Genomic DNA, 18,388 nt, shown 5'->3' with positions numbered 1-18,388 from the left:
TTAAATGTATATCTGAGATTTACCATCGTAACCTTTTCGTCTTATCTTTTGTTGGAATCAGAGCACAGCAGCGTTGGATGGTTTTGGCTCTCAAAATCGATCCCTTTTCTTTAAGTCAAAACAAGCATACCCCAAGTTCTTTATCCTTAAGAAAATAGTGTGATCACTTCATAAACAAAGAAGTTTTTTATATATATATATATATATATCTTGTTGTAAAAACAATCATTTAAACAAGTCAGACCTTAAGACCACCGTTAAATAACACTTAAGTATGTTGGGCTTTTAAATGACTGCCTTCCAGGTTGCTGCATTTAGGCCTTACCCCATCTTTACCTCTGCTTCTATTATGTAGAAACCAACACACACATACATCTGCTCATACTATACATAGGCACATGCTGAGTTGACACTTGGCTGACCAGTGCAGAACAGAGGGCTGGACCTCCCATTACTGAACAAAAAGCTTGTGGTCTCGCTCCACTGGTGAGGGTGTCAGCAGCTCCCTGTCCACCCAGCCAGAAGCAGGGTAATGGATTGTGTTACTCCTCATTGTTGACATTGCAACAGATCTGAGGTTTAGTATATTCCCATCCTCTCCCTTCTCTCTCGTTTCAATTCTTCTTTTACTGCTTCCCCTTTCTGCTTTCGTCACCTGATGTGTGTCAGATACCTTAACCAAAATCTCTTCAGCAGTGACATTATACAGGTTTTGTTTACATCTGTATATCCTATCTCCTTTGCACTCCGTCAGTGGCCTGACGTGATAAGAGTTTTCTGTTGACTCTATGTGTTACAGAGTGGATTTTCTGGTCAGCAAGTATACTGCTCTGTCACAAATCCACGCATCATGTGTACTGTATAGCTGTTACGTGGATTCAGTTAGTTTTGATCAGATTATACTGCTTCTAAAAAATCTGACCTGTTTTATCTCCATTGTATTCAAGCAAAACGTTTAGCATGTTGCTAAAAGCGTCTTAAAGGTTTGGCAGTTAGCAGGATTTAAGTGTTAAACAAGTTTTTCTTCTTTTTAGTATATTTGCAAAGCCAATTTTTAAGGGTTTTTTAAATCCTACTTTGTTCACATCTGTGTTTGCCATCATAGTATGTCTACTATCCACACCCCTTTTTGCTGGAACAGCACTCTATTATTATAATCTCAGTGAAACATTGTAAAGCCATTTGAAACACATTACATCCATAATATGATAAAACATTTTGGTTGTGAAAACAGCGATCAAAAAAGTGCGCAGGATACCTTTTATCACAGAGACTGCCTTGTAAAACATTTGCTGGGAATGAAATGAAAGGATCAGGATGTTCTCTAAATTGTCTTTAATCTGATAATTAATAGTTTGTTTGTTTTTGTTATATTTGTTTTGCCCCTTCTGCATTTTCTACCACCATGAGCTATTCTCCTTTCCAGTAAAGAGGACTAATTTCCCACAATTATTTCTTTGTCCCACACTCTCTTTATGTCCTGCAGGCTGTTGCAACAGACCCTTTTCCAGTAAAGATGCTTTATGACAAATCACATGACCAGGTGTGGGTCCTAACGTGGGGGGACATGGACAAAACCCACCCAACACTTCAGGTAAGTGTGAAGTACTTTGCAGCAGTTACTTTTGATAGACAAGCTAAATGGTTCAACTTAAATTACAGCTCTGGGAATGAGAGGGAACTGGATATTAACTATTAAAGGGACACTTAAGCATTTTGTGCTTTGTTTTGTCTCCTGTCTGCAAAAAAAGACAGGCTATTATTTTGGATATCTTTCTTTAATAAGGAACAGGGAGCTCATCGGTGTCGCAGGCTCGCTTGTTAATCAGTGAACTGTAATCATCGAACATAAAACAAAGCTTAGAGCAGCTATAAAATTACAAAACAGACCTGCTTTTTATCATCCGTCTACACTTGCTTTTTGGTGGTGTGTATTTCTCAACTCTTGATTCGTTCCCTGGGAGAGTATAATCTGCGTTAGCTGTAAAAAGTTTACCAAGCGAGGAAAAACCTGGCTTATAACTAATTGAGCACACTTGTGTGCCAGCGTCCTTTGTTTATGTGATAAGTATTTGTGTGACAAAAACTAATCTATGTATGTTTTAGAGCATTTACCAAGCCAGCAAAACAGCAATTCACAGCTGTGGTGTTGTCGGCTTGTGCCGAGCGTCCCTTTGGGCTGCTGGTGCTGGAGGCTTCACAATTGAGAAATGATCACAGGTGTGGTTGTATTTAATCCACCTCAGGGGATGGGTTGTGACAAGGGAATAGGGAGGAAGATGCAGAGAGGGTCGAGAAGGTGGAGGGAAGAGGGAAGAGACCAGAACTGGCACCGATGGAGGATGATGCTGTTTTTAAAGGGCTGGTATTTTTAGGTCTGCCTGTTTTGCATGTGCATCGGTGGAAGATAGTGTCATGAGTAAAGCTACCAAGGGATCGCACTGTAATCTCTGTAAATGACAATAACATGTTTATTGTTCTGCTTTGTCTCTTTGGGTGAAGGGACCGCATTGTAATTAAGTGCGGCCCTGTTTTCTGTCTTTATGATTTGGAGACGTTTATAAGGATTGTGCAATAATGATACAGTCAAATTTACGTGTGTTTCACTTATTTTCAGTATAGATTTTTTCCCCTACTCCAGTTATTTCTTAAGCTCTCAATTTTTTGTGAAATGGTTCTATGAATAACACTTCTCCAGGATACTGTAATGGGTCCATTTTACATCATTATTTTTAGTTTTAATGTTAGATTCTTTCGGATCACAAGGTGCCACTACGCTTTGGCATCAAAAAGTAGTGAAAAGGATAACTGCCTGTACGTGGGTTTTAACAGTTTTCCACTGATTTATAATCTACATGGCCAGACTCCATATGTGTGCATAGATTTCCAATTTCTTCAGGCTTGCACTTCTTCACAGAGTGTAGGTGCATAAGCTGGAGATGTGTTTTTGTGTAGTTATTCCGTTTTAAGGGGAGCACTCAGCAGAAAATTCTATCAAACAATGTTTTTCATCACAGAAGAAAACATGGTTCTCCCTATTTTAATTTTGAAACAAATACAAAGAGCAGCTTTGCATAACAGCTGTGCAGAAAATGCATTTTTGTTATTTTCATTTTGTTCATTTCCCCCTCTTCCTGCCATGGTTCAGAAGTAATGAATAATTAGTGAACAGGGTAGGAATCAATCAAAAAATGCAATTGCAGACAAACTGCATAATGGATTGGAGGCCACATGGATCACACCACAAATAAATGGTCTGATAATGTCATTATCATTTGGACTGAATGTAATTGACCTGTTCAGCAGCAGCCTGTCGCTACCAGAGGCACCGCTTCGCTTCGGCAGATCATACATGTGTATGAGTGCGTGTCTCTGCTCGTGCATGTTAATTTGAGCACTCGAGATGTGCGGCTGCACGCAGGTGTGCATTCATCTCAGTGTGTGCGGCATTTTTAAGAAGCCAAGTTTGAGGATGGCTCAGTAATTCTGCAGAAGCACTGAAGAGAACGTGATTGTCAATTCATTAGGGAAGACAAATGGAGGAATCTCTGCCGGGCATAGACAGTCATAGCCTTCCAGACTGTCAGTTCATTCTGTGTTAATGTGCTAAGAAGATATTTAAAACACAAATAGATTTTGTTTTGTTATTTTTGGTTTTGTTGCTTTTTGTTTGTGTTTTCACACACAGCAAAATAGCAACTTTTTAGCCTGGGCTGGCCAAATCAAATGAGTTTTTTTATGCTCTTAATAAAAGGTATTTTAATCCCCCATCCACCAAACTTTACACTTTGCACAATGCAGTCAGTTCTCCTGGCAATTGCCAGACTCATCCATTGGATTGCCAGATGAAGAAGCTTGATTTGTCACTCCATTAAACATGTTGTTTTTAATTTTCCAACCTTAACCAAGCTGCTATTTTAAAGTCTCTCACATATAGGTTGCTTGCTGTCGACCCAGACCATGACTTTCCCCAAAACTTTACATACACCCACTACCTCTGAAATAGATCCGCCACCCTTGCCACTAACCATAATGAAGCTATTTTGAGTCTGACTGGAGGCTTGAGCTTCTTTGCCCTCTCCATACTTGCTTCCTGTCATCTCTTTAGAAGTACTGTCAATTAAAGTAATAAAAGAGGATTTTAATTATTGCAGCAGTGATTCATTACTGTCGCGCCCATAGGGGCATCAGTTCAGAACATTCTGACATATCTTTCTGGAAGGCAAGTCTAAACATATTTTGCTCTTTAATTTGATGGTTATTTTATTAAAATGTATATGTTTTTTAATTTTCTCAATGCTCATTTTCGCTAAATTTGTATCATGTTTGTAAGAGAATCTCAAGCAACTGTTTCATATTAAAAGAAGTTGACATAAACAATTGTTTGTGTCTTTCAAATGTATGATATAAAACACAGAGTCAAAAAATGCAAATCATTAACTTTAGCTGTTCTTGCATGAAGCATTAATCATGATCTTCTTAGTTTCATTGGACCCGGGGTGTGCTTTATTGCTCTCCAGGAACAACTAGTAACTCTAAAAGAGTGTATTAGCAAAGCACAATGAATGCAGTTGCATGGGGTAATATTAAAATGCCTCATAAAATTTATTTAATTAGCGGAAAAATAATGGAGTATTTGAAGAATGCCATCTAATTTAGACATCACGTAGCTGGAAAAAGAATGAAAAAGAAAAAAACTACACATGGCATCTGCAGAGTGAATGTTGTAGAGAGTCAGAAGCTAACCAAGAAGCTACTTGGTTAGTAGCTTCAAAAATCCCCCTTAGGTGTCAGATAAGCCAGCAAGGCAGTGGCCGAGAAAAACTCAACTGGGCCTTAGTCTTGGTCTTGAGTACATGAATATGAAATCGAGGGATGAAGAATAACAAAAGGAAAGCCACTGGCATTAAGTTGTAAACACCTGCAGCCCACAAACCACCAGAGTTGCCTAATAATACATGAGTAATAGTACACTGAACCTCATTAACTCCCATCATTGTATTCTGCAACTGTTGTAATGACTTTTTGTTAATGAGGACTTGTTTCATGTCTCGCAAGCAATGAGAAACAGGCTGATCTGTTTTGTTAAAAATGGATGAGATATTCAGCAGAGTGGGGGAAAAGAGAGCACTTCTGAGGGGTATTTCTGTAGTGTAGCAAAAGAAACTTAAACTGCTATTTTTATTTCCTTAGATTTTATAGCTCTGACGAAGAAATGCAGTCTTCCCCCCCCACCGGGCATCAGGTAGAGGTTTAGCTTCGGAGTTGAAGGCGTAGACATTTCGATTTAACACTTAGCTCTTTCTAGTTTAAAAAATATTCTGTATGCTCTCCAGCAACATTTTCCTAGGTGTCTAAAGAGGAGTTTGCAAACTGAGAAGGAAAACAAGCAGATTTGACCTGATCATGGCAGCATACATGATGAAGCATGTCTCATGGATAAGGTGGTTTATCAGGACTGTATCAAAAGTGGAGGCGCTCTCCGAGCACCTTAGAAGCATGCTGATTCAGTGCCAGCTGTATGACATGAGAGATGGGGCTTTTATTGTGGTGTGTGCTTCTTAGACAACCATCACTAATCAAGATGCTTTACGGAGAACTGAGATAGGGCCGTGCTTCACCAGCTCAAGTCTTATAATGTAGATGTTTATCTGTTTCACAATATATGAGGCTGTCACCCGAACAAGCTCTGATTCTTAAGACCTGACATATGAGCCTTACAGTAATTCCTCTTACAGAAGATAGAAGCAGTGCATTCTGACAAAGCTTCACAGTTTGGCTAAAAGCTGCAAACTAAAGTAAGCATCTGTGTTCAGACATACGGACACGTAACCAGAAACATACATACAACCCTACAGTCAGACATTCATTCTAAGGTGCACACTTCCATACATACAAATCGTTGCCCACTATGGCCCAAAATAAAGGGGAAACGATTAAGGGAAAGCTAACTTATACAATGTGATTGTATAAGTTAGTCGTGCAAAACAAATCAGAGACTGAGCTAACCTGATAGGCTGAGGAAGACTGTGGTTGTGATGATTACCTTTGGTTTTAAAATTAGAGTGTGCTACAGTGAGGAGACCCTGGTTACAGGGTAAGAGAGGCTGGCTGCAGTGATAAGGACTAAGATGCTCTGCTATGTAAGCAGGGACCTGTCCATGCTGAGCTTTATATGTTAATAACAGGATTTTAAAGTGGATTCTGAATTTTATTGCCAGAGAAGATTAGCAAGAATAGGTGTGAAGCAAGTATACGGTTACTTTAACAGTTGTTATGGTACAATAATCACACATCGGAATCCTAAACAACTCGTTAGAATGTTGTTTCTCTTGGTTACAATAATCTGGTTTAAGATCATGTCAGCCTACATAATTCCCATTACGTTTAGTGAGGCATATCTTGTTATAGTGCAGTGCTCTTTTGGGAAACCATGACTTCTGGAATCCATGTGGATATTGCTCTGAAATTACAACCCAACCTATTTCCAATTGTATGCTCAACAGCAGCAGCAAAGACAGTGAAATGTAACACACCATTCTAAACTCTAATTAGATTTGTATGGTTGCATGGAAAACAGTTTTCTAGCAAGTGTTGTTTTAAACTGTGAATTGTATAGCTAAAAGGTGAATAGTGTATATTTCCAAAATCTTAGAAATGTTTAATATCAGTGAGTGAATAAAATTTAAAAAAAATCTCAAATAGTCCTTAATTAGGAAAATTCCGATTGAAGACCGTGTGAAGTTCGGCTTTTGAAGGATTACGCTGAAAACATTCAAGGGTTTAAACCACAAAAATAATGTATTTGCATTGGTGTTAGATAGTAAATACTGTATTCATTTTACATTTTTCTGGAACTGTCTACAGGTTATTCCTCAAGCCAGTGTGGGTGAAGTACATCATGCCATACGTACAACTTTTCAGAGGGTGAACGACTTCTTCATTCCTCCAACTAACCTCATCATCACTCACGTGAGGTAAATCCGTACCCATTTAGCAGCCTTTCACCTTAAAACAGGTGACCTTATTGCTCTCGCTCATCGTAGCTGTCCCACTAAAGCAAAGGAGAAAAGAGCAAATGAGAATTATAATGAGAACCTCGATGTGTATTAATCACTGCACAAAAATTCTAGAAAGGCTATTAACCTCTTCTGTGAACTTTGCCAATTTAGGTTTGCCTTTGTCTTTCTCACAAATGAGCCCGCGGTTCACAAGATTGATCTGGAGACCCTTCACCGTGTCAAGACCATCAGCCTAAAGAACAACAGCTGCATCCCAGTGAGCATGGCCTACACACACCTGAGTGGCTTCTACTTCATCCAGTGCCAGACCAAGAGCCTTCTCGCCCCACAACAGCTTCTGATCGACAGTGTGACAGACGCCGTGATTGGGCCAAACCTCAATGTCACAGGCCAGGCTTTTGTGTCACCAGACGGGCGCTACATTGTGACACCTGACCCACAGAGCTCAAAGCTGATAGTACAGACAGTGTCATTCCAAGGGGAGCTGAGTCTGAACCAGGAAATAGACGAGCCTGTGGCGGTCTCTGATCTTGTTTTTCAACCTTCTTTCACGGAGTCCAACCAGCATGTGGCCGTTGCCACCTCGGGCTCAGGAACGGACCTGCTCTTTGCCGATCTGTCCTCAGGCCACATCGAGGTTCTCCGGAGCCTCAAGCAGCCCCTGGCCCCCCAAGCCTGGCCCTGGGGAGGCCCTAACAGAGTGGTTGTCTCCAGTGGGTTGTTTGGACAATATCTGGTGACACCATCAGCTGAGTCCCTCTTTGTTCTTAATGGCAAACAGAGAACGCCGCACTGCGAGGTGTCAGACATCAAGAGAGGCAACACAGTTGTCTGGGTTGGAGAGGTATGAGTGACAAGGAAAAACAAAAGTGAACAAGATTTAGAATTAGGGGGAAAACGGAAAGATCAGGCCAAATTACCTATTATTAAGATTTATGTGAACATAAGTTGTGGACTCAACCCTGGGACTGAGCAAGAGAGAAACCTGCCTGGGTTTGTTGTAACAAAAGTACACGTAAAAATAGAGTAATTGAGAAAATATTCCGAAAATCTGTTGTGATATTTATATTGGGAGAAAGTGTCAATGCCGTTCAGTGCAACAGTGATCTATGTGCACTTAACTATACAGAATTGTACATTATTGCACTTCCTTCCATGTTATCACAGCAAATAGATACCTGAAGAGGGGTTATAACAAACTATGAACTATGCACAATGCTCACTTTTTTTAGACTAAAAAGCTTTCCAGTTTTTGTTTATCTCAACAATGTTTGTCGTTTTCACCAGTGCCGCATATAATCACCACAAACTGTCTGTCCCGTCTGCCTTTAGTGTCCTGAGTGCGTGTCCTGAGTCCTTTTAAAAGCTACCACCACCATCTGTTTACTCGCCTTTGTCATGGTATTGTACTGTATTCTCCCTCTGAAAGCTTTCATTCTCCTAATGCTGGCAGAGGTTGGCTTTATACACGTGTAATACCCTTATTTACATTGTCTGTCCAAAGAGCTCAATTGGTCCGTTAGCCGTCGACAATGGATGTTGCATTGGAAGCCTAGCCTGAAATGAAAAGTAGATCTTTTGGTCTCTTGCAATGTTATAATCTGTCCCCTGCTGTTTCACATTTATTCTGAACCTGCAGTACAGCTCTGAGCTGTGAAGCCTGAAAATGCCACTTATACCACTTAGCAGATTCCCTCAGGGTAATGACTCCAGTTTACACTGACCCATATGCTGAGGCCAAGCCAAAGTAGCATCAGTGCTGCTATCTGACAGGCTGTGAGCATTTGTAGATCTCCTAAGAGAGCCGTGCATCAAGATCAAACAAGTCAGGTAGACTAGACACTTCTCACTTGGTAATTAGTGAGAGAAAAAACTTTCTGGAAAGAAGTCACGCATGTACACAAAAATAAATTCTATATTTCAAAGTCTTGCAACCTGTTTCAAAAGTAGGGATACATTTTGACAGCAATATGTACTGTATTAAACAGTTTTCCTTTTTTTCAGGAATATTAATTGTCAAATTGCAAAAAGTACTAAGTGTGTTTATTACTTAAACACTGTATTCCTACTTTTGAACTAAAAAGGCTAGAGTGTCTGTCTGAGAGCAGCAAGTGAATAAACACCAGCAAATCTCCATCTGTCAAAATAGCAGATATTTCCTATCTGTGGTTGAACTGCATCATCTTCTGTGTAACTACATTTTCCACTTGCACTAATCATCATAATGATGATCCATTAGCAGCAATATAGCGCTGCGGCTTCTCTGCAGATGTAATAATGCCATCAAAAATTACTGGAACCATAAAGTCTCTTATCATTCCTGGCTTTTCATATTAGTGCCAGTCTATATATGAATGCAGAGCTTGGACAGCACTTTTGATGGTTTTTACATAGTAGATGAAAATTGGCTACAGTTTGGGGGTAATTACTTTTTTTTTTTTTTTTTGCCTTTTTGTCTTTGTGAGACTTTTAGTAAGCTACTTTAGGAAAAGCACTTATGTGATGTTATGTGGAATATACAGAACATAAAGTTTAAAAAAAATAAATAAATCAAAAGTTTTTCAGATCTGCCAATTATGTAAGGACAGTCTGACTTGCCACAGAAGAAAAAAATAAAAATCATTTATTTGACCTAGTCGCACAATGCTTCTACATTTGATACTGAATGTAACTAAAATAAGTATCAAACATGAGCTTGGTGTGAAACAGTTGTTCATTCATCGAGTCACCATGACAAGCAGTTCTATTACATTTCAGGCATATTTTCATACAGTGAGTTTCAAGTGGTACAAGTTCAGTTTTGTCTCACGTCAACAGCTGCCTCAGGGTCTTTGTGCCAGTTTTTATAATCAGTTATAAAAACACCTGAAATTGTAACGTTCTCCCACAGTTGGCCTGCTTGTCTCACATATTTAACAGGTGTTTAACATGACCCTCTTCTTTTTTAGAGACCTTTTTTGGCAACTATTCAATTAATTTGCTCTGCATTTCTCTCACAGTATGCTGTTCTTAACATTTGATTAATTCAGACGCTGCTAATACAAAATCAGGACTTGAAGCTGTGTTCTGAAGATCTTTGTGACAGCGTAGATTTTACATTTGTGTAGGTAAAAGCATTATTCTTTGCACGAAGCCCAGCGTGGAGTTGCTGGTAATTAAATCACGTTTAAAAAAACGAACAAAAACCAGTACTTTACAAAACAGTAGGATCAATGCTTAATCACGTGGCAAGAGGAATATTTTTGTTAATTTTTTGTGAATTTAAATCTTGTACATGTTGTCATCACAGCACAAATGCTCACAGCCTTTGAGATCCAACAGTTCCTGACCTTTTAATGGCAGGCCGTGAATATTAAAGACATAATTAAACGTCATTTACCAAGATGTCAAAGACCAGCTTGAGTGTGAAAAAACTACTGTAAATCCAAATGGAGTCTTGTGGTGTATCTGCAACCTAAATGAAATAATAATCATTTTTCCTAATACGTAGTTGTGCCTGTTACTCCAGTCCCCAATGCGATGCAATGTGTAGGGTAGAACACAGGAACGAAGCAGATTCGTCCTTCTTGTTTGTGACTTCGGTATTTGCTGCTAATCTGCCATGAAAACCGTTCCGGCATGAAAGTATGACTGAATTAACTTTCTGAAGGCAAAGATTCAATGATGTTTCCTAGACCACTGTTGCACTGAGGAGAGAAAAATATACGTATATATATATAAATATATATCTGACATACATTTATGCTATCATGCTTTTAATGGAAATTTCTTAAATTTTTAATCCAGTTTTCTGTCTCAAAAAAAAGAATAAATCTGGCTCTGATGCTTCCTAAAGTCACTATCCCATCCAAAGTCACTTCCCAATGGCTCTAATCAAGTAATAAACAGTATTTGACAACTCTTAACACATGCATGTAATGAAAATAGGCCTCCAGTATGATCACGGACCTCTTGGTGATCTCTCACAGTCACATACAGTTCACAGTTGCTTGTATAAAAGTCACTTTTATGTCTTCTCATTGTCATGTCTTTCAGCTTTTCTCTTAAGGTCGATTGAGCAGTAAAACATTGCTACTAGAGTCAAGGAGAGCAAGAACAAAGAGACTGCACCTGCGCTTGCTGATATAACTACATAACTGGCTCACTTATGTTGTTTGTTTGGATCTACCTTCAGTGTCACATGACTATTTCTGTACCTCTCCTTTAACCCTAAAGTAAGGGGCTGAAGAGCTGAACCGCTTGGTGTGATAGACATTGATAGGAACCACTGTTGTAGATATCATTGTTCATGTTTAGAACACGTTCAGACATGACAAAACTGACTGTACAGTTTTCTTTATGCATTTTGTGTGTTCTGGTTTATGAGGGAATTGTTTTGTAAGAAAAAAATCGAAATAAATATATAGTAAAAATCATTCAAGTGTGTTTTCACTTCATTACTGTTAGAAATTGGGATAAGCTAGCTAATTAATTTGTCTATTGCACTAATTTGATTATTTATAGCGCTTCACAATTCCCCCTTTTTTAAATCTTTGTCAATATCAATTTGGGGGGGGTTTTTTAGGTTTTTTTTTTTTTTTGCATCTAACCTGGTTTGCATGTGAACATGGCCACAAATTTGCTGGTAATTAGAACTATATTCTATATTATTCTGTCCAAGTGCCAAGTATAAAAAAATGAATTACATTACAAATAGACTCAAGCATTCTGAAATCCCATTTGATACCCATTTTGGGTGTTTTCTGGTCATTCGATGGTTATCAAATCAGATTATTTGTAATCACACATTGCCAGCAGCTGCTAGTAGGCTCAGTACGTTGCTGTCATCTCATTCAACAGTGGTCACTTCATATTGCTTAACAAATGTGATCACTGAGTGTTTTCACTTTAAAGTCTGTATAAGGCGGCAGTGGTTGCATGAACTATGAGACATAAGTTCAAGATCCCCTTTTTTCCTTCTTTTTGACCTTCTGTTTCCATGATTGCTGAAGATTTTAAGTGTGCTGCTTAACACGTGCTGAGGCTGGTAGTAGTCACGGAAATATTCATGCCAATTCACACATCCAAATCAGCTGATTCAGTCACATATATTAGTTCACACATATGAATGTCGTATATTATGGTTCTAGTTAGCTGGTTGAACATAAACAAGACAGTGAATCCATTGTAATCTGTGGATTTTGCAGGTATCACATTAGCAGTGCTAATGATATAAGTGTTCATGCACTCAAAACAATACACAGTGAGATAACAAATCTGAACAGTATGAACAATGCACTTGTTCTTCCTTGTTTTCATGTCCAATGTGTTGAACTTCAAATGTTATAATCATTGAGGCCTTTGATCATCTCAAAGCTGGTCATAGGTAGTGTTACAATCTTACGTACAGTACAGGTTCATGGGTAAACGCCATGTTATTCAGTCTTCAAATAAGACCACCAAAACACACACCTATTGTTTATCTGTCTACCTTGAAAACTTTGTAGCTAACAAGGTTAGACAGACTTTAGCACTGCCTGTGACATTCACCCCGTCCCTGCCCATTTCACAGCCTTTTTATGGCTCTGCCTGTTGATGAGGTGGCATCGAGCTGGCCTTCACTCTTGCATAAGATCATGAAATCTATTGTCTTTCTGTGCTCAACCCGCTCCAACAATCTATGGCCATTACTTGCTACACGGTTTTACAGAGAGACGTTGTCAATATGCTTTTCATCAGTGTCAAGAGTGACAGAAAGGGAGGAAAGACAGAATAAAAGACTTCCTGGAGCCAAACAACAGTGAGTTAAGTGAATCTGATCACACAGACAATTACCATCCTGTTCACACCTGCTTCAATTTCCTATGAATCAGAAAAGAAAGGAAGACACCATCGTTTATCCGACTAAGACCACAAGAGGATTATAGCTCGCAAACACATCTGCAAATAATGAGGATATGAGGGAATTTTCTTGATATTTATAATCTGATTCCAATATTGTCTGATTTCTAAAATGCATTTTTAAAAATATTTTAGCTGCATTTAAATATCAGCAAAAGTATAAGACCACACAAATCTAATTAGTAGCTGCTTTTGATTTCACTGAAACAGCAACAATAAACTCTCAGTTGCCATTTCAAGTGACTTGTATCTGAAAAAAGTCCAGATAAGACTTTGTCTTTGGACAAACATACGTGTGTCTCTGTTGTCTTCCAAGCTGATTACAATCTGTTTGCAAAAGACATGAATATCAAAACAAATGACCCTCCTGCAGTCCAGAGGTTGAGGTTAATGCACCTGGATCTGAATCTGACGTGTGCAAAAAAAAGAAAGAAAAGAAACCAGGAGAGTAGGTTACAGTGCTAATCAATTTTGTTACAGGAATAACAGTTATACAAACAAAAAGCCACTACTTCATTATCCAGTATATTAAAATTTAAAAGTATAAATTGGTTTAGGTACATTGAAACTTCAAGACCTTTTGCTCTATAGCAGGTTTCAATGCTTGTTCTGTATCATTTCAGATGCCTCATCACATGGACCCATGTTTACAGCGGTATTAACAACAAAGAAAATAGACTGACAGAGCTTACACGTTTACAATGAATTTCAAGGCCCAGAGGGACACTTGGAGCTCAGTTGAGTCAATACATACACTATTACTAAATGCACAACGTCATGATAAAATTTGTTAAATAAGCAGAAGACTGAAAAGATGACATAGCAGACTGGTGCAAAAAAGTAAACTGTGTGTAAACTGGAATGACACTTCAGTGTGGATTGATCTATATTTGATCAAATGGAAAAATCTGTTCAGTGAGCTGGATGACTGACAGAGGAAAAATTGTGGGTTGCCCTTTAGGTTGAGTAAAGGTTCTAAAAACGTCTTGGAAAGATGGATGCATTTTACACCTTTCAACATCTGGTTAGGTTCTGGTCAAGCCACCTCCGTTGGTGGTAGGAGATACAGTTTCACTGAGGAAAGATATCTCAGTCTGTCCTAAATGCTTTTTGAGGCAATTCAAATAAACTAAGTGAAAATTATAGAAGTTACAAATACTTCTACTTAAAATAATCTGTTTTTAAGCAGGATTGAGTTTATAAAAAAAATTAACTGGCGTCATAGATGTGCACTGCATATTTTGCACATTTTTTGCACTTAAATGTTTCAAATCAAACAAATTTTTAATATTAGACAATGACAACCCAAGTAAATAAAAAATGCAGTTTTCACATGATGATTCCATCTAATATGCGAAAAGGGTATCCAAACTTACTTGGCCCTATGTAAAAAAGTCATTCCCCCTAATCACAAACTAAGTGGGATTAACCAAATTTTTGGAAGGCTGAGTTCAATTTTACCAGCCACACCCAGGTCTGATTACTGACAGACCTGTTAAATCAAGAAATCACTTCAGCAGAGCCTGTCTGAAAAAGTGAAGGAGGGTAAAAAGATGTCAAAAAGCAATGAAACGGGCTACAGTCTAAAGAAAAACATGAAAAACAAAGTCATTGACATTACTCTGGAAAGGGTTAAAAAAAAAAAAAAGCAATTTCTAAGGCTTTGGGATGCAAACAACTCACAGTTAGAGCCAATTGCCACAAACTGAGAAAACCTAGAGCAGTGAGGAACGCTCCCAGGAGCCAGCCTACCAAAATTGCATCAACCACTCATCCAGGAGGTCACAAAAGAAACCAGAACAACATCTAAAGAACTGCAGGCCTCACTTTTCTTGGTTAAGGTCAGTGGTCATGGTTCAACAATTGGAGAGAGACTGAGCAAAAATGGCATTCAGTGGAAGAGTTACAAGGCAAAAAACACTGCAAAAGAACACAAAGACTCATCTTCCATTTGCCAAAAAACATCTTGATGAAGACTTGAGGGAAAATATTATGTGGACTGATGAGACAAAGGTTTCTGAAACTTTTTTACTCTGGTTAACTTTTTCTAACATTTAAATTTGTTTGGTGATCTGAAACATAACGTGTGACAAATATGCTAAAAAAAATAAAAACTCTGAAAGGCGTCATGCTTTTTCACTGCACTACACACAAAACTTGCCACTCTGGTGTGTCAGTAATATAACAGATTTGACATATACCTACCATTACCTCTGGCAGTAACTTAAAACTCAGTTCAAGTAAGTTGTGGTACCATAACTTAATCTGTCTTGTATAACTAAACCCAACTATTATCCCAATTTTAGGATCAAATTTAAAATTTGGCCTTATGGTGGTGCTGGATGAACTGTTAGGAGATGACAACAGCTATGAAAATTTTTCCAAGAGCAGACATAAAGCAGCCCTACTGGGATTTGCAGGTCAGTTCAAGTTCCCAAAACATTGGCATGTAATGGAAACTTCTTTGAGTCCAGATGTGGTGCTTACATCAGTCTTCTCCAAGCAGGTCCTCATCTTAGAGCTGATGGTCCTCTCTGGGAGGACCAGAGGAGGCGAATGAAAGAAAACATTTTAAAAACATGCAGTGGAGTTCTGTAAGAGGAGAGATTGGAAGGCAAGCTGTAAGTTCACAAATATTTGGGTACAGAGGTTTCAGTGTGGAACATCTTGATGGTACTCGACATGACAGGGACTGCAAAAAAGAAAGCATTCAAGTCCACCATGCAGGCACAAAAGGACAAAGGATCTCTAGATGGCTTTAGATCAGGATAAATGGTCCATGTGCCAAAGCTGTTGGTGAACAAGTCAAGGCCTGATCAACCAAAGGTTCCTGAGTGTATGGTGTATGATGTATGTATGTATGACGTTGCAAGTCCCTAAATATCTAAAGACCTTAAGTACATCAGTCAAGATGTGTCTGGTCACAGCCTAGGATTTATCTTTGTCTTGACTACGTTCAAAACTTTCTGGCAGCAAACAAACCCTGGAGATATGCCCCCACTGTCACATGCACAGGACTCAAGAGATCAGAGTTCACAGCAAGTATTATACAGTAAAGTAATACATATATACAACAATCACAAGGTAACAAGGGAAATTGTGCTCCAGGGAGGAAGGAAATCTACACATGCGATCCATGGAATCCAGGATTCTGTGCTCAGGAAACAGATGGTAAAAATCTATAGATGCAGAAGCAGAGAAAAAACACACAAAGAAGCAGGAGCCGGGGTTTTAACTAACTGAGTAGCTCAACGAAGACTGATCCTCAGCCAATACCTTAAGTAGTGACTTCTTGGCAAGGTCATCAGAAAGCACAGGTGTGTTCGGCCTGAGGCGGGATTCGGTGAAGAGTCCCGCCCTCAAACACAGACACAAACAAACGAGTACAGAGAGACAAGAACGGAGAAAGACAGAAAGAAAGAAAGAAAAACAAAACCTGGAGCTGACAGCCAAGGACAACTGAGGGACTACGACACCTACATGTACACTGAAACAATGAAACAATGTATGATAAAAATCTAGTTGAATGAATATGGTTAATTTGATATAAATTAACTGGGCTCATATTTCAGACATTTGGGATTTTTGCAATATAAACATTGCCTGAGAGTCTTTCTAATCACCCTAAGGAATAGGGAAAAGATGACTTAAATAGTCTGGGAAACTGTCCATCTTGCTAGAGTATGGGAAAGATCCTGATCACATCACAAAGTCTACATCTGTTACAGTGTTACACTGTTTCACATGAGCCTCGGGAAAAAAGTAATAAAATCATTTTACTCCTGTTTATGTGCCATGCACAAGGCTAAACTAAAATCAGCATTTAAACTGTGCATGCCTCCTCAGGATTAACCGGGGCTTGATATGGAAACAGTTTAAGTATATAGTTAATATTTGCAAACAAAGAAAAGCAAATTAAAAATTTAGTTGCCAAAGCTACAAATCACTATAACATGGTGAAATAACTGTAGTGCAGATATTTACAATCATGATTTTCGATAAAGATATTTAACTTCTTTATTCTTCGTTTTAGTTGTTTTATATTAAAGTCTTGGATGTCTCTTCCTATGTGGCAAAGTCATAATCATCAATGTGCCTTCATGAGCTCATGAGGGCCAGCAAACCTTAAATTGCCTCAGCAGACTCATCTGGATGAATTTCATTCACACTAACAAGATTGCAAACACCCCACAGCAATCCCACAGGAAAACAGGCCTGGGTCAAATATCACTCAAATATCACCCCACTGCATGGGATCAGACATATTTGTTTGCCAGTGAATGGTGGAATGTGGTAGATGTGAGTTAGAACAATCAGATTTTTAATTACATAGTAATGCAACTCATGTTCATTTTACGTGCAGTGAAGTTTGTCAGTAATGTCTCCATGATCCTGCCCCCATGCTCCACAAGGATCCAGTACTCATCATCTCTTCCTCCACTTGGTCCATACAACAAGATACCAATGAAAGTTCTGTCTTCCTCAAACAACAAGTGTAACTTGAATAAATAGATCTAGTGATTATTACAGCTTTCGAGAGAGTCCACAGTCTGAGGTTTATTTAAGCTTTTTATTTTATTTTTTATTTTTTCTCCCCTGTCCCATTTGGTTCTTTAGCCATCAGAATTGTTGTCTGAAGACCAACAAGGATACCCAATGGATTTACTTTAAGATAAGATAAGATAAGATAAGAGATAAGATACAACTTTATTAATCCCTCGGGTGGGTTCCTCTGGGAAATTCGATTTCCAAAAAAGCACAGCACCGACAGAAGTTACAGAGTTATACACACACACACACACACATATATATAAATACAGAGACAATATAAATAAAATATACGAAGGGGATAAATAGAATAAATAGGAATAAAAATAAAAATACAAGTGAATTGCACATTTCAAGTATTGAGTCTATTGCACCGTTGACTATTTACAAAAGTATTGCACAAAAGGTATTGCACAGTGAGGTGAAGAGGCACTACAGCTTAGTTGTTCCCTCCTTTGTCCTCCTGTTTCCCCTCCCTCTCCCCTCCAGAGAGGAGTTAAACAGTCTGATGGCGTGTGGGACAAAGGAGTTTTTAAGTCTGTTAGTTCTTGTCTTTGGGAGAAGCAACCTGTCACTGAACAGACTCTTCTGGTTGTTAATGGCCGTGTGCAGAGGATGCCTGGCATTGTCCATAATGTCCATCAGTTTCTTTAATGTCCTTTTCTCTGCCACTGTCACCAGAGTGTCCAGCTTCATGCCGACCACAGAGCTAGCCCTCCTGATCAGTTTCTCCAGCCTGGATGAGTCCTTCTTTGCTGTGCTGCTCCCCCAGCACACCACAGCATAGAAAAGTACTCCAGCAACCACCGACTGGTAAAACATCCTCAGGAGCTTCCTGCAGATGTTAAAAGACCTCAGCCTCCTGAGGAAGTACAGTCGGCTTTGGGCTTTTTTATACAGGTACTCTGTGTTGCATGACCAGTCCAGTTTATTGTCCA

General features: G+C 38.8%; 1 protein-coding gene across 1 annotated transcript in view; it reads left to right on the top strand.

Annotated features, from left to right (window-relative positions):
• Window positions 1–11,385, top strand: part of fstl4 (follistatin-like 4) — a 224,057-nt gene extending 212,672 nt beyond the window's left edge. Inside the window, exons 14-16 of the mRNA XM_085421101.1 lie at window positions 1,487–1,594; window positions 6,868–6,977; window positions 7,173–11,385. Coding sequence (XP_085277227.1) covers window positions 1,487–1,594; window positions 6,868–6,977; window positions 7,173–7,872 — 918 coding nt within the window. The 3' untranslated portion in view covers window positions 7,873–11,385. The remainder of the gene's footprint in view (window positions 1–1,486; window positions 1,595–6,867; window positions 6,978–7,172) is intronic.
• The last annotated feature ends 7,003 nt before the right edge of the window (window positions 11,386–18,388 follow it).

Source organism: Rhamphochromis longiceps, linkage group LG10 (genome assembly GCF_057381845.1).
Source record: "Rhamphochromis longiceps isolate RC_006_pf linkage group LG10, R_longiceps_female_GT1.1, whole genome shotgun sequence".
NCBI classification, from domain to species: Eukaryota; Metazoa; Chordata; class Actinopteri; order Cichliformes; family Cichlidae; genus Rhamphochromis; species Rhamphochromis longiceps.
This window is presented reverse-complemented; position numbering and strand designations above follow the sequence as displayed.